The sequence below is a fragment of the Furipterus horrens genome, unplaced genomic scaffold (assembly GCF_987537825.1).
Source record: "Furipterus horrens unplaced genomic scaffold, mFurHor1.1.pri manual_scaffold_6, whole genome shotgun sequence".
NCBI lineage: Eukaryota > Metazoa > Chordata > Mammalia > Chiroptera > Furipteridae > Furipterus > Furipterus horrens.
In genome coordinates this window covers 4,133,634-4,150,038 of record NW_028327176.1, presented here as the reverse complement: position 1 = coordinate 4,150,038, position 16,405 = coordinate 4,133,634, and the positions used below count along the sequence as shown (strand labels likewise).

Genomic DNA, 16,405 nt, shown 5'->3' with positions numbered 1-16,405 from the left:
AATGAAGCTGGTACTAATGAAACAGAAGGCAAATCTAGGGGTCACTGGGAAATAGGGTTGAATAAAGTGAAATGGTCTAGGGCCCTTAATTATTAAAGTTAGGAGCAGGATATATCTATCTACCTATCTATCTATCTATAGATAGATAGATATAATACATAGCACTTAATAAATGACAGATACTGTTGTTTTGCAGTCAATGGGCTTTTACAATAGACTCTTGAAAATAATAAAAGGAGTATTTTTTGTGCATAAAATTATTCAAAACTTCTTGAAAGCCATCCTGCGTATTTTGGAAAATAAGCACGTCCTGTTTTATGACTTGCTAGAACTATTCGATTACCACTCTGAAGCCCGTGACCTCTTGCCCCGCCATGCTGCCTCCGCGAGGAGGATGGCAGTCCTGCACATTTCCGCAAAGAAAGTCCCTGGCAGAAGGCTGAGCCTGGACAGTTATAATAAAGACAAAATTGCAAAACACAGAAATCTTACCCTGCCATGAACTAGTATAGCCTGTGCTCAAAACGACCCCCCTCGGTTCCACGTTAACCCACAGTGAGGCCTCACTTTCCCCGCAAGTTTTCATCTAAGCCGAGAAGTCTCAGGTCCCAGGCAACAATATAAGCGGTTCTCTAGGGAGCTGGAAGACCAACAGCGTGAACTTCTGAAAACAATGGGTGTACACGGGCTGTGTCTGTCCTTACTGCCACACACACGTCCGGAAGGGCATTAGGTGTAAATGCACTTCCCTCTCTGCACCCCTTCTGTCGCTGTTTTCTTCTTTTAAGTTTTTATTTCCTTCCGTAGCAGATGAGTGTCTAACAAACCCAGACTAATATAACATTTTTAACACATCAACTTTATTTTTAAATATTTTATTTTTTAGAGAGAGGGGAAGGGAGGAAGAGAGGGAAACATCCATGTGTGGGTGCCTCTGGCGCGCCCCCAACGGGGAACCTGGCCCGCAACCCAGGCACGTGCTCTGACTGGGAATCGAACCGGCGACCCTTTAGTTTGCAGGCGGGCACTCAATCCACTGAGCCGCACCAGCCAGGGGCAATGTTGGAGGGCATTTACTTGTAATGAAAGGTTGTAGAAACACTGCAGAGAAAATACACCTCCCATCAGTAAATGAGTGGATAAAAAAAAAAAATGCTGTGGCCCAGCATGGCTGAGCATCGCGGGAAAAGCGTAAGGCCGCCGCTTCCATTGCCGGTCAGGGCACGGGCCTGGGTTCTACTCGGGCAGCGACTTTGAGGGCTTCCTGCCGCTCAGGGCGTGGGCAGGAGGGCAAGCGGTCTCTGGCTCCCCGCGGCGAGCCTCTGGCAGCCCCACCGCCCTCCCGAGTCTCGCCGTCTCGCCACTCCGGCGCTCCCCTTCCGTAACCCCGCCCCTTCCCCTCTGCCGGAACCCGGCGCCCGGAAGTGCGTCATCAGCCAGTGCCGGCGCCGCACGCCGCACGCCGCGCGCCCCGGAGGCCCGGAGAGCTGACGCTCGCGTGCGCGGCAGGGAGAGCTACCTGGCTTGGAGCGTGGGTTGCCGCCCCTCCGCGCCACCATGCAGGTCTCCAGTCTCAACGAGGTGAAGATCTACAGTCTCAGCTGCGGCAAGTCCCTTCCGGAGGTGAGTCGCCTCGGGGCCTCCTCGTCGGCCCTGTCCCTGGCCTGTTGTAGCGTAACCCTCGTGCGGGCAGCCGAGGACGCTGCTGTCGCCGCGCCAGCCCGAGGCGTGAGCAGGGCCCGCGAGGTCAGAGTGCACCTTTGTATGTAAGGCTGTGCGGGGCAGAGGACGCGTCCCTTTGGGCTTCCGGGGGTGGCCGCGGCCGCTGTCACACCGAGGAGGAAGCCGGGGCAGACGGACTGACGGACGTGTCTCCCTTGTTTTCCTGCCCGTTCACCGGATGTCGGTTGAGGACCTGTCAGGGCCGAGCTCTAGAAATAACAGCAGCGAGCCAGGCCGAGGCCGGCGTGCGTCCTGCGGGACCGGTGCTGTGAAGGGCGGCGTTTTCCAAACCTGCTGCGCCTAGCTTGGCGTCATCGAGTCCCGCAGAGCCCGAGACGCGCGCGTTGGAAGGGGCCGGGACGACCCGCGGCTCTCCTCCAGGCTTCTCGTGCGTGCGTGGTGCGGCGGATGCGGCGAGGCGACGCATCCAGGGTCCCACCGCGAGGCGCGGACGTTTGCTTTTTCTTTCTCGTAGGCGATGGTCAGGTTTCTGTGCAAGCAGCTTTCGCGAGGGGACACTTTTTGCATGAGCTCCTTTTCAGTCTCAGATGCCTTGTTAGACGGTGGCTTGGAACCGTGTTTCTTTATTGCCGGCATGTTGCTGGTGGTCTGAGTCCAAGGGGCTCTTCCACGTGTCCACCCCGAAAACCTGGGAGCCAGTGACCAGAGTCTGCCTTTCCTCTCGGCACTCGGGCCGAATGCGCCTCTGGCTCCCGCTGTTCTTCACACGGCGGGGTCTCTCTCGTTTCGTCCGTTCTACACAGTTGTTGGGAAGTGGCTGCGGGCGGGCAGCCCGGCTCTAAGGGGGTGTCCGTGGTGACGGTACTGGCGAAAAGGTCCATCAGTGAGCCACCAAGAACACGTCTGATAAGCGCCAGCACTTTGAGTGACAGGCGACTCGCAGAGAGCTGTCGTGGGTGAGGCGCTTTGGGATCAAGCCTTCGGGGAAGCCCTCTTGACAGGAGGTGACATTCGAGCAGAAACCGGGGCGAGAAAAAGGAGCCTGTCACGTGAAGACGGAGGGGGCAGGTTTTCAGTGCTGAGAGGCAGGAGGCGTAACTGCCCCCCAGTGGGAAAACACCTGGCCCGTGGGAGCTGCAGAAGGGCGCAGGCGCGACGGTGATGTGCTGCCGGAGAGGCCGGCCTTCGTGGTCCGCGGTCGGAAGTTAGGGTTTTCTTTCTTTTTCTTTTCATACATATTTTTGAAGACTTTATTTGTTTGTTTTTAGACAGGGGAAGGGAGAGAGAGAAACATCAACGCATGGTTGCCCCTCACGCGCCCCTAACCGGGGACCCGGCCCGCAACCCAGGCCTGTGCCTTGACTGGGAATCGAACCAGCAACCCGTTGGTTTGCAGGTTTGCGCTCAACCCACTGAGCCACCGCAGCCAGAGCAATAGTTCAGGTTTTCTTAGTGCTGCTGGGAGTCAGTGTTGGGTTTGAAACGGGGCTGCTGTGTGGCTGCTGACCACGGCTGGGGAGGAGTTAGGTGGCCTGGGGCGGAGTGGTGGCAAAGGCACCGCTGAGACGCCGTGGGGTTCGGACAAAGTGTGGAGGGAGGCTGATGGGACTTGCTAACGGGTTGGAGGATGTTGAGCAGAAGTTTCCACGAGAGAAAGGAAGGAAGGGAGAGCTCCTGGGTTTTGCACCCGAACAACTGGGTACGTGGTGGGGAGGGGCCAAAAGGATCAGATGTTTTATTTTTGATGCTTAAGGTGTGAAGGTCTAGTAAACATCAAGGGGAAATGTTGAGTAAACAGCCGTTGTATACGAGTATGGTGGTCTCTCTGAGTCTTCTTTTAATGTAATTCTGACTTAACAAATTGCTTGTTACTTTACCTAATTCAAATGTAAGGTCAAACGGGGTCTTTTTTTCTTTTTAACACTGAGGCTCCTGTCTAGTGAGAGGATCAGCTCATCTGCATTTCCAGAGCGCTTTTCCTAGGGTTCTGACTAAATTATTTGACACTGGTTAAGTGCCACTCCTTATCTGCCACGATTTTATAGAATACAGAGACAATGGCTGAAATTAGTGACTACTTTCAGTTCTTCGGTGATCTTTGTTTTTAACTTGAGACTCATCTGCTCCTGCCCCGTGTGGACCTTCGAGTCGTGTGCTCTGCTGGAGTGCTGTTCACGTGCACAGACGCTCCTAAAGCGACGTTCCTTCCTTCCCATCATCACTGAGTTACAGATTTCTGGCCCTGTAGGGTCCCAGGCGCTGATGTAGAAGGAAACCTCGGTCTCCTCTCCTTTGCCCCAAGCTCGTTCACTCAGGCTGCGGGAGACCCCTGTATCAGCTGCCCCCTTGTGGAGCCTGAGTTCCTGAAAAGAGGAAATTAATCTGCTGTTAGAGGGAAAGCCGTGGCGATATACCTTTATTCTGTTTGTATTGGGTTGATATGAAAGAGTATACAGTGATCCCTCACTTACCGCAGGTATTACGTTCCAGAGTCCCCGTGACAGGTGAAAATCCGCAAAGTAGGAACCTTACACTTACTTTAGCATTTACTGTACAGCACCGCAAAATCCCGCGATAGAGCGAAACATCCACGATAATTAAATATAATATTTTTTAAAATACCACAATGCAGTGAGCCTGTGATAAATGAACCGCAATATAGAGAGGGACTACTGTACTGGGTGCCCAGAAATATACTTTTAATATCACCATTAAACAAAACATTACTGCCTAAAATAAAATCAAAGACTAGCATGAACCCATAAATCTATTCCGTCGTCGGCAGCCGTCCGTCTCGAGAGACGATGGTGTAGCTTCTTAAGAGTCCATCTGCACCGCCGAGAATGGCTGTGCAGTCCGACTCGGGAGTGACATGGTATCTGTCTCCTCTCGTGTTGAATCGACATCTTGCGATGACGCTGGAGTGTCCTCTCCAGTGGAGCTGAAGCTACAGAGCCTGGGCGGGGTGATATGGAGGGTCTGCTGTTGCCCATGCAGCAGACCCCCCCTCTCTTCGCAGCTGAAGGGTCCAAGGGAAAGACGGAGTCAATACAGCTTGGCTTCAGGTGCGCCGCAGGAGTTGCCGGTGTTGACTACAACGTCAAACCGCCTTAGGGACTCCGGCTCCGGATTTTCTGTCGGGGTTTACTCCCTTAGCCTTTCCCCTGAAGAGGTATGCCGCAAGGCAGCAGAGGTTTTTTGGAGTCAGAGTTTTCCTTCTCTGAAATCTATTCCATATATTAGTTATAATGTTTGAGGCTTACTGTTTTCTTTTAGATTTATTAGATGAGTTTGTTTTCTCTTGTGTAAAACATGGTAGTTCTAAAAATTTATTGTCTATTATATGTAAATATATATAAGAAAAAATTTTAGAAAATCTAGAAGATATGTTAACAGTAGGGTTAGGGTTACAGAATGTACTTACTTTCCATGTTTTATATTCATATAAGGTTTTAAATTTTTAAATGTGAGCATGTGTTATTTTTGCCAGCAGAAAAACCATTCAAGTAAATGTTTTAAGATAAATTCCCTTCATTTTCTTTAGTGGCTCTCCGACAGGAAGAAGAGAGCATTACAGAAGAAAGATGTTGGTAAGTATTTTTCTCCTGCTTCAGCTACATTCATGACCCTTGTTATAAACCTGTCATTTATTGTTACCATACTTAAGTGAAGGCTTACAGATGTGCAGTGGAAAACAAATTTTTGCCCTTTCCCATCTTAAGAAATCTTTTATTGTGGTTGATACGTTCCTGCCGAATGTGGGATTTGATTTTACCTACTTAAAAGCTTTTGAGTTAGCCTTTGGCTGTTTAGTGGATCGTAGCAGAAGTGACCCTCCTGGGCCAGAGACAAGGACTCCGCCTCTCACATGACCCAGCAGATAGCGGAAGTGTCAGCCTACCTGCCGTGCTCCTTGCCCTGAAGTCCCAGGGGGCACTCCTCGTGGCCCTGGTGCACGCCTGCAGGGTGGGAGTGAGTAGCAGCTGAGGAAGGCCGGGCTTGGGCTTGGGACGTGCACCGCCTTTCCCGCAGGCAGGACGGGCGCCTGCTCTTTGTCCCGAGGAGACAGGTCACTGCGCCTGCCCGGCTGCCCAGCTGCGTAAGCAACCTGAGAAAGACTCAGGTCGGGGGGTGGCCAGGGCCTGCCAGGCCCGTTTTACCCAGCAGACCGTGTCGGGGTGTCAAACCCACGGGGGACTCCTTCCTGATGGCTCCACATTTGCCTTGTTCTCCAGTGGGTCAAACTCTTCTTCGTTTGGTAAGCCCACTTGCAGTTTTTGCAATGTGGAGACCATGAACATTTCTTTCTGAACAAAGTAATTTTACATACAGGACATGTGAACATGAACAATAAAAGGTCACTGAAGAAGATTCTGACTCTTTAAGTTGCGGCAGCAGGGAAGGTAGGCTTGTAAGATCAGCTTTTAACTTAAATTATTTTGGATAAATTTTCATTGAATTTTCTCCGTTATAATTTTTTATATGTGAAGGATGACTTACCTTCTCACATTTTATTTGTTACTCTGTAAAAACCAAAGACCTAAGGTGTTAAAGGATTTTCTGGGTGAGAGTAGAGACCCCAAGGCAAGCATTTTGGAAGAGTGGGCCTTATGTCGTACTGAAGTTAGGAAGTTAAAACCTGGTCAAAGGAAAACGGGAACTGCTGCTTTAGTGATGTTTACGGATTCTGATTTCTTCCGCAGCTCGCATTCCAGTTGCGTGTACCAGCGTGTAAGGGAGCAGATTCAGATTGTTTAGAGGAAAAACTGGTTCCCTGTTTCTGTCAGCCCGTCTCAGAACTACTATGTGTCTCCAGATTGAGTGGGCCACGCCTGCTCAGTCGGTCTGAATCCTGTATTTGAATTTAATAGACAAGGCGGTGTGGGCCATAGACTCATAAATAGTCCTTTTAAAAAAATTTTATTGATTGATTTTAGAGAGAGAGGAAAGGGGGTGGAAAGACAGATCAGTTTGCTGTTTCACCTATCTGTGCATCCATTGGCTACACCTTGCCTGCGCCCTGGCTGGGGAGTGACCAGGGATCGAACCCGCAGCCCTGGCACATCCGCATGGTGCTCCAGCCAGCTGAGCTACCTGGCCAGGGCTGCACAGTCCTTGTAATAGGCACGTTGTTATGGTAGCAGCCAGCAAGAATCCACACTTTCTTGTAGGAGAGAACTAGTTTTTGTGAGTCCGTGTTTGGTTTTGGTTCAGAGAGATCTCGAAGTCTTCCTCCAGCCTGAATCCTCTTTGCTGTACATCAGTGGTGCCAACAGAGGCAACTTGGTAACTTGGTAGCCGTTTCTTATATAATTTAAGCTTTCAAAGGTTTAAATATATTAGGAGAAAAAAATGGTAAGATTGTTATCTTAGCCATGATTGAGTAATGATTGTGGTTTAATGATTATTCTGTTTCCCCATTATCCAGGTCTTAAAGCCAAATGTTTTCCAATTAATGATGATTTTTTTTTTCCTTTTTGAAAAATTAAAATAAGATACTTAGTTTAGGAAAATAGTATATGAGCTGAGAAGAAACATTGCTGGGTAGTGGGTGGGGCTGTGTTTGTGGATTTTCCCGCGACTTTGCAGATCCGTGTGTGGTGATGGCTCTGCAGGTTCTGCCTCCCTGTGACATCAAAGAATCACGTGATCATCAGGCCAGCTGTTATTTTCTTTCTTTCCAGATGTCCGTAGAAGAATTGAACTTATTCAGGATTTTGAAATGCCTACTGTTTGTACCACTATTAAGGTTTCAAAAGATGGACACTATATTTTAGCAACTGGTAAGCATCTTTTTGGTTGTAATTTACATATATTTCATATAAGGAAATACTATGGTGGGATAGGCCACTTTTAAAATTACCCTAACACTTTACTATAAAAAATTTGAAATGGAGAAGTATTTTTTTTAATTATACAGTAAACATCCATTCATTTACCTACCACCTAGATTCTTTAGTAGTTTGCTGTATTTGATTTATCGCATGTCTATCTGCCCATCCATCACGTTGCAGAGGTCAGTATACGCTGCCTCTAAACACCTCATGTGTATATCATTCTCTTTGGTTCGGTATTGATTTGTAGCTTTTTAAGGTAAATTTACATTCAGTGAAATGTGTGGATCTTAACTGTGCCACTTGATGAGTTATGACTAATGCGACCTGTGTGTAGCCCAGGTGTGCTGTGGGGGTGTTTCTATAGGACAACTTCATGTAAGTTGAAAAGACACACACACACACACACACACACACACACACACAGAAATACCAATTCAAGATGCATAAACATCACATGGTTTACAGATATCGCCAGAGGGCCCACCAAAGAAGTTGGAACAGTGTCCAGTGGTCGCCACCAGTGTATGAGAGTCCTTCCTTTTTCAGTACCATCACCAGCACCACATTACCCATCTTTTCATCTTCGCCATTCGGAAAGATAGAAACAATTTTACTGTTTTAATCTGCTTTGTTAGATGGTCTGTGAGGTGTGTTATTTATTTGTATTTCATTTTCTGTCACTTGCTTGTGTATAGCCTTGCTCATTTTCCCCTTGGAATGTTGGGAAGGGCTGCTCCTAATTCTTTGATATGGTTATAGCGAATCCAACTTACCTCTGAACGGAAAGCATACTCAACGTGTCTGCAGGGTATTGACAATGCGGAGTGTGTCCTTTGGATTTTACAGCACATTAAATTTTTTTTAGGAACATATAAACCCCGGGTTCGATGCTATGACACCTATCAGTTATCCTTGAAGTTTGAAAGGTGTTTAGATTCAGAAGGTAAGTCAAAGGTTCATTTTGAATTCATGAAAATAGTGTTTCATATTTGGCTGCTTTTCTGCTTGCTAAAATGAGGACGGGCAGTGTGCCCGTTTCCTCGCTGTGTGACGGAGGGCCATGCCACCCGCTTCCTCGCTCAGGGCGCTGTGGGTGCAGCCCACCGGGCTCCGCTGCATCCTGGGCCCGGGGCTGACCAGGGCGCCCGCCAGATCGGACTCTTCCCCAGAGGCTCCGGGCGAGAACCCGCCCCCAACCTCAGCCTGTTTCCTGCTGGCCGTCAGCCCGGGTCCCCCCCCCAGCTCCCAGAGACCGCCTGCGTCCCTCGGCACCTCCAGGCCAGCAGCAGCTCCTGGCGCCCTCGGTCCCCTCCCGGCTTCCCTCTGCTGCCAGCGGGAGAGAACTGCTCTCCACGGGCTCCGGTGCTCGGAAAGCTCCCTCTGCCGTGTGAGGGGACGTGATCACGGAGTGGTATCTTCTCACACGCCTAGGGTTCCGCCCACGCTCCGGAACGGCGCGGTGGGGGGAGGTCCGTGGGGGTCACTCTTAGAATTCTGCCGAGCGCAGAGGCCGGTTCACGTGGGGAAGGGCAGCCCTCTTCATCAGGCGCCTCCTGTTTGGGCCGAGGGAGACGGGTGGGATCACCCAGCGCGGACCCCACTGTGATTGTCCTCGCTCTTCATTCTCGTTTACCTGAGACGTGAATGAGTACATCATTACTGTTCTCTTTAAAGTTTTTAAAATTTGTTGATTTTTAGAGCGAGAGAGAGAAGCCTCAGTTTGTTGTTCCACTCATTTATGCGTTCATTGGTGGTTCCCTGTGTGCCGAGCCTGCGGGTCAGGCCCACGGCCTTGGCGTACCAGAGCGAGGCCCTCAGCCGCTGAGCTACCCAGCCATGGCCACTGTTTTTTTTTTTTCTAAGCAACGGTTTTGAATGTTCTTTAATCTCTATTTTATTTTGAGCATCTCAGAAATTTAGAAGTCATTATGCTTTATGAAAATATTTACTTTTAAATTGGCATCAGTTCTGCAGAAAATTTAGTTCATCAGTGCTGAGAAATTAACAGTTTAAAATTTTCCACTTGGTGTTTTGGGAGCAGTATAATATGGCAGCTTTGTTTTGTTTTGTATAGGGGCAGAAGGGGAAGAGAAACCCAGCATTTGTATATAACTTCTGTATAGAATTAGAATCTTTGCATTGTTTGCATTTTTATTAAAAACGTGAATTGATGCTTATATTTTTTTCTGACTTTATTTTTCAGTTGTCACCTTTGAAACCTTGTCAGACGACTATTCAAAGGTACGCTTGGTTGTGTGTACTGGCTATCCTGAAGACATGAATGAGTGGAACTTATTTTTATGATAAATACCTTTATGATGTTCCCATTGTTAATTTTAAAATGGCTGTGTAGTAAAACCTTTCATTTTTTGTTAATGTATTTTTAATTTGTCACAGGTATGATAGTATCTTTTCGAACAGTGACAGTGATAGCCTTTGTCTAGTCTAATATTAAAATTAATTTCCCGTATCACATGTGAAACCTTACCTGTATTTTTAAGAATTGGAAGCAGTCGTGTTTTTAGGTCACCTGAGATTCTAGATGTGTGACTTCATTACTGCATTGAAACTGGTGTTGTTTGCCAGGTTGCTTTCGTATTCATATGGGAAATAAAATAGCAATGTTGTATGTTTAACTTTATTAATTCTGCAAATAAGTGGTCGTGGCATATTCTGAAACAGTTCAAAACACAGACAGCTATATATATTTTTTCTTCTTTTTCTCTGCCATACTCAATTTCAGTGAAAAACTTTTAATGATGTCTGGTGTCATCTTGAAGGAAAATTGAATTTCCTGAGCTGATACGGCTTTCTATAATGTCTTCAGTTCTGGAAACTATGGAGTACAGTTTATCCTTTTGCTTACGGTAGCCATTTGTCATGTGTTTGGGGACATGTGATTTTATAATGTATTTGACCTAGATCTTGATAAATTTGCTTTTAAATACCACCTGCAGATTTTAAAGATATGTTTGTAATTCATTGAAGTTAAGTTTATCAAACGCTGTGGGATAATAATGAGATTATTAAAATGTGTTCTTAAGTAAAATGGGAAAGTACTCACTGAGGCCACTGGGCAGTGCTCTGTTTTATAAAGCGTTGGCGTCGGATGAGTGGAGGGCGTTTGCGTTAGGCCTTTCGGTTAGAAGGTGAGGTTTGCAGAAAAGCTCTCAGAGGTGCAGGAAGCATTACGTCCCCACTGGAGAGGTTTGATTCTTACTCACAATTCTTACTCGTGATGGAGAGTTGGGTGTACAGACACGTGTTTTTACAGAGAGATCAGAGGCTTTCTTGCTCTGTTAGTTTTAGTGATGATGAAGCCTAAGCACACTTAATTTTCTTGTTTCGTTTTCAGATCGTCTTCCTACATAATGACAGATACATTGAATTCCACTCACAATCCGGTTTTTACTACAAAACCAGAATACCGAAGTTCGGGAGAGATTTCTCCTACCACTATCCGTCCTGTGACTTGTACTTCGTGGGCGCCAGGTATCGGGCCTGATGCCCTTTGTTTTCTCCTCTCCGCCTCGTTCCCCACGCAGCGTCTGCTTCGCACTGAGCGAGGGGCGGGCTTAGAAAGGGAAGGAGCCGTCCTCCCTGCCTTTCCATTGCTCCCAGGGTGTGTTCCAAAGGGGCTGGCTCGTTTGGGAGTTGCGTCTTTGACGCTTCGGGCATGTGCTCTAAGTCTAGAGGGAGACGAGAAGCCTGCTGGGGACACATTAGTGGTGGGCTGTGTTTCTCAGCCCCGTTAGTCTTAAATGCTACCTTCTTTGTGATTGTAACAATAACACATGTCTGTTTTAGAAAGTTGGAAAATATAAAATGTAAAAAAGAAAAAAAGCACGATTATGCCATCCATAGGAAGCCCTTACTAGTCTTTTCTTTTATTTCCTTCTAGTCTTATGTATACATATAGATACACTTTGGATCTTGTATTCTCCATGTTATTTATAAATAATAGTCCATTTAATGACTTCATAATATTTCCTTGGCACACGGGTTAAGTCACTCTTTTACGTGAACAAACTCACAAATAAGGTGATTATTTTTGGTTTAGAGTACATTTTTGTGTTTCACAAAAGGAAGTGATGCCTTAGAGGAAGACACACACACGGGGCGGACAAAGGTCGGTTTACAGTTGTGAGTACACAAAACAGTTATGCTTGTATTTATTAATTACTGTATTCTTTTTCCCAAACAGCTGTAAACCTGCTTTTGCCCACCCTTGTATATAATTTTTTAAATTATATTTACTTGAAGAAAAGTTTATCGTAGTTTACCGTGTTTTTAACTTTATGTATTACTTTGCAGCTCTGAAGTTTATAGATTAAACTTAGAACAAGGACGGTACCTAAATCCTCTACAGACCGACGCTGCGTGAGTATTTTGTTCTAAGAGCGCTGCTGTATTTGTTTTGGCCAGGAGATGGCGCCAGATGCTCGGGTTGTTGTTATACAACGTGGCTGCATTTAATCAGTACTCCAGGCAACTTAATTAAAAAAAAAAAAAGAGTAACATTACGTTTTTTCCTTAAAAAATTCACTGAAAGACATAATGATTTATTAAAATGTTTAATAAAAAAATACACTCAACAGTTTTAAAATTCACTAAAAAGTTCAGTTTATTGTCTTTTGTAGTGTTCTTTAAACTTTCATTCATGGTTTTATTTTGTTAAAATTCTTGTAGAAAATTTTGAATTAACTTGGAGTACCTTTTTTAAAAATTTTGATTTTTATGTCTTTGCTAGCATAAATTTAAGGGTTTTTTTCTTTCTCCTTGTATCATACGTTACTGTCTACACCCTTGTTTTATTTAAAGAGAAATCCTTTAGGAACGAATCTGTCATAATAATGATAATGCTGAGCAGTAACAACAGTGGCAGTGAAAGGGGTCACTATGCCACGCGTTATTCAGTACTTCACACAGATTAACTCATTTAAAACTTACAACAAATTTTTATGGTGGGCGCTGAGGCTCAGAGAGGGTGAGTAACTTGTCCAAGTCCCACAGCTAGTAAGGGGTAGAAACTGGATTACTTCTCAGCTGTGTATACGAAGAGCTGGTTGGATTTTTCTTACATTTTGAAAGGGTTTTAAAGGTTGGAAGAATATTTAGTGATAAAAACCAGGTAAATTCTCAGTATTTCTTTTCACATTGACTTGAAATATTCATTTCCTTAAAAAAAAGTATAGTGACTTCATGGTGCAGTGTTGAATAATAAAGTTCCCTGCTCTGTAGCTGCACAATTTTCTGTTTTGATAGCCATTATTATTATTATTTCTTTTTTTTTTATCCTCACCCAAGGGCAGGCTCATAGATTTTTAGAGAGAGGGGGAAAGAAGGGAGAGAAACATCAAGGTGACAGAATCATCGATCGGTTGCCTTTTCTGACTGTGGACTGAACCTGCAACACAGGCATGTGCCCTGACTAGGAATCGAACCTGCGGCCTTTCAGTGTACAGGGCAGCGCTTCAGCCAGCTGGGCCACACCAGCCAGGGCATGACAGCCATTATTATTGAATGTCTTGTACACTCTGGATGCTGTGCCAAACATTTTGTAGTTTTTCCCGTGAATCCTCAAAACAGGCAGATGAGGGAGATGAAGTATCCGTCCTACAGACAAAGGAAACGAGGCTTAGAGCAGCATCCTCAGCTTACACTGGGCAGGCCTCAGGCTTGGCACAGTGACAGCCTGCGTTCTTTCTGTCTTGGGAGAGAACATGTTGAGAAAGTAGAATGAACCTTCATTCTTGTGACCGTATTTTAGACGGAAGTTCTTCCCTCTCTCATCCCCTGGGAGACAGGATGTCACCCTGGGAATCAGACACCTTGGTCGCCGTGTGCCGGGCACTTAACCCTTTCGTGCCTTGGTGTTTTTCACATGCAGATAACAGAGAATCTGCGTGTCTTCTTTCTCCGCGGTATTTGGTTGACTGTCACTGAGAAAATTTATTGGGTATCCCTCCCCGTAAAGTAGAGCCTGATATATTCTTCCTTCTTGCTTTGTTGTTTTAGGGAAAACAATGTTTGTGACATAAATTCAGCGCATGGCTTGTTTGCCACAGGAACGTTAGAGGTAAGCATACAGTGACTTGGTTTTTTAAAAAATATATTTGTTTTACTTTTGATAATAAACAAAATTTTATTTAAAGAGAGAATTGCTAGGTTCCTAAGAGCAGGATGCTAATGAAGCGGCAAGCCACTGGTTTGCTTTCGTAGGGGAAGTTGTTTGGTGGCTGCAGACGGTCCCATCATGCATCTGAGGTGGCATGCTTTGACACTGCTCTTCGGGAGCTGGAAGGGAGGTCACTGCTGAATCCTAGCATCAGGGGAGCAGGGTGACAGCCGTTCTTGTTCTTAACAGGAGGCAGTGTCCTGCAGCCCCCGCTCTCTGCTGCTTGTTCAGTTGATGACTGAATTACTTTCCCCGAGGCTGTATCTTCATCGGTGAAATGGAGATAATAATCCTTACCTTACCAACTTTATAAAGGTGCTGGTGAGAATCACATGAGCCAACCCGTGTGAAAACATTGTCACCTGTAAAGGCAGATGGGGTTGTGACTTGTACGTCCTGTATAGTAGCATTCAATAGGTACACAACACTTCCTTTTTATTTATTTTTTTCTTTGCGATGGGGTTTTAAAATTTTGTATTTAGTGATTTTAGAGAAAGAGAGGAAGGGAAGGGAGGGGGAGAGAGACAGAGAGACATCAATCTGTTCCACTTATTTATGCATTCATCGGTTGGTTCTTGTGTGTGCCCTGACTGGGAGATCAAACCCTCAACCTTGGCCTAGCGGGGACAACGTTGTAACCCACTGAACTACCCAGCCAGCGCTCGGCACAGCACTTCCCTTTTAAACTGTAGCACCTTTGAGTCAGTGTCTTTCATACTTGTCAAGAATTTTTCTAGAGTTGCATTTTTTAATACAATAATGTTAAATACTCATAGTAGTTTTTTAAAAAGCAAGTATGTCAGAAAGATATTACTTAAAAAGTGCCCTCTGCCTTTTATTCACCAGATTGTTCAACCCAGAGGCAGCTGTTTAAGGGTTTGCAATATTATCACTTTGGGGTTTTTTCCTGTGTATATGCAGATATACGTATGTCTTAGTAACAAAATTTTTAAAGTTCTTTTACAAAAAATAAAGTTTTTCATGGTTCTCCACTTGTATTTTTTTTTTTTTTTTTTACTGTGATGATATATAAATAGGCATTTTTATACGTTGGTACTTATAATTACTCATAATACAAAACTAATTTTGTAAACAGATGGACAGGATTCCATTGTTTGAATGTTCAACAGTTTATTAAACCAATCCCACGCGGATGAACTTTAGGTCTCTTAAATTATGTTTATGTTAGGAGATGAGGGTTTGAAATAGAATACATGATTCTGATTTAATGGAACTATGTAAAACTATGTTGACTGTGTTATAATACTGTTATGCCTAAATCAAGCCAATGACACATTCTCTTGGTAATTACTGTCTTTGAGGTTTCCAAAGGGAAGTTTTAAAATAGTTTTCTTGAAAAAAGTTTTTAAATTAAGAGTCCTTCCGAGCAATGTAGGCTAGGTGTGAGGAAAGGACTTCGAGAGACGAGTGATTGTTAGGGCAGCCGCTCTTCCGCCTGAGCTGCCCTGAGGTGGGGGGCGTGGGGGGGACCCCACAGCCCAACGGCGGAGGCTCTTGAGATTCCTTGGTTGTTGGGGCTTGACATTTGATGTGCATAGTCAGACCAGACTTTTTAATTCCTTTTTGCATTAATTTTGATGATCTGTTGGGTTTTGTTCCCTGTGGTGTCAGTTGCTGTAACATTTATTGTTTGTTATTGCTGTCAGAATCGGACTGTAATGGTCTGCATTTTGTGCTCTTTAAAGCCCAAGCACGCAGGCTTTAGCAGTAGACGCAGTCACGCTTGGTCACGGCATCACTGGGTAGACTGGCGTTTATCTGCATACCCGTTCCTTATTTTTGAAGTGTAGACTTTTGTTTTTTATGTCTAAAGCCTATTAACTCATTGTGAGGGGATGTAGACTAGACCGTTTGGAGTTAGCTGCTGCATGATTTATGAGATTTTATTTACATCTTTGCAGCAGACACGTTTGTAATAACAGTGAATGATGAATGAGGTCAGGCCTTCCACGTGGATTCGAAGTCTTGCTTGTACATAATTTTTTATCTTTGCGTATGTTTATGTTGTATCATTAAGGCCTTTGTGGCATCCGTCTAATAGCTTCCTAGGAGCAGCTCCCGTTCGGAACGGCTGTTTTCTGTCCTTCTAGGGCCGAGTGGAGTGCTGGGACCCGAGGACCCGAAGCAGAGTTGGCCTGTTAGACTGCGCGCTGAGCAGCGTCACAGCGGACTCAGAGTAAGTAGGAGTTAATCTGCAGCTTAAATGTTTATCAGCTTCTGTTTACAGCTGTATTGATGCTAAATTAAAGCCAGTTACTGAAGGATGAACTCCTTTAGACGTTGTCATTTTTGTGACAGTTTACGTACAGACCCTTCGCGTGAGCTCACAGGTGGGTGAGCCAGGTAGCGCTCCTTTCTCCAGCACTTTAGAAAGGAGGGTCCCACGATGGAGCCGGGAGGTTGCCCCTGCAGCAGACAAGCGGGAAGTGTGCTTAGGGTTCTCAGGAAGCCCGGGCTTTGCTGTGTTCTTGTTCCTCGGTGGCACTTATCCATCTCAGACGACGGGACAGCGCTGCCCACTTGGGGGATGGAGGCCCTGGAAGCCTGGATTAGGAAGCAGGATAAGCCCCGGTCCTTCCCCGCTCTGACGAGCGGCCGCCGCTGCCCCCTTGGGCACACGCCGTGTCAGACGCTGTCCCGTGTGCCTGTTAACTCACATGCGGACCTGTGCCTGTCTTGGTCAGAT

At 45.8% G+C, this 16,405-nt stretch overlaps 1 protein-coding gene across 1 annotated transcript in view; it reads left to right on the top strand.

Moving 5' to 3' along the window:
* The first annotated feature begins 1,530 nt into the window (after nucleotides 1-1,530).
* Nucleotides 1,531-16,405, top strand: part of NOL10 (nucleolar protein 10) — a 67,421-nt gene continuing 52,546 nt past the window's right edge. The window contains exons 1-9 of the mRNA XM_090280905.1: nucleotides 1,531-1,623; nucleotides 5,228-5,273; nucleotides 7,368-7,466; nucleotides 8,386-8,463; nucleotides 9,724-9,761; nucleotides 10,876-11,012; nucleotides 11,835-11,900; nucleotides 13,539-13,599; nucleotides 15,810-15,895. Of these exons, the coding sequence (XP_090137031.1) occupies nucleotides 1,558-1,623; nucleotides 5,228-5,273; nucleotides 7,368-7,466; nucleotides 8,386-8,463; nucleotides 9,724-9,761; nucleotides 10,876-11,012; nucleotides 11,835-11,900; nucleotides 13,539-13,599; nucleotides 15,810-15,895 (677 nt within the window). The 5' untranslated portion in view covers nucleotides 1,531-1,557. The remainder of the gene's footprint in view (nucleotides 1,624-5,227; nucleotides 5,274-7,367; nucleotides 7,467-8,385; nucleotides 8,464-9,723; nucleotides 9,762-10,875; nucleotides 11,013-11,834; nucleotides 11,901-13,538; nucleotides 13,600-15,809; nucleotides 15,896-16,405) is intronic.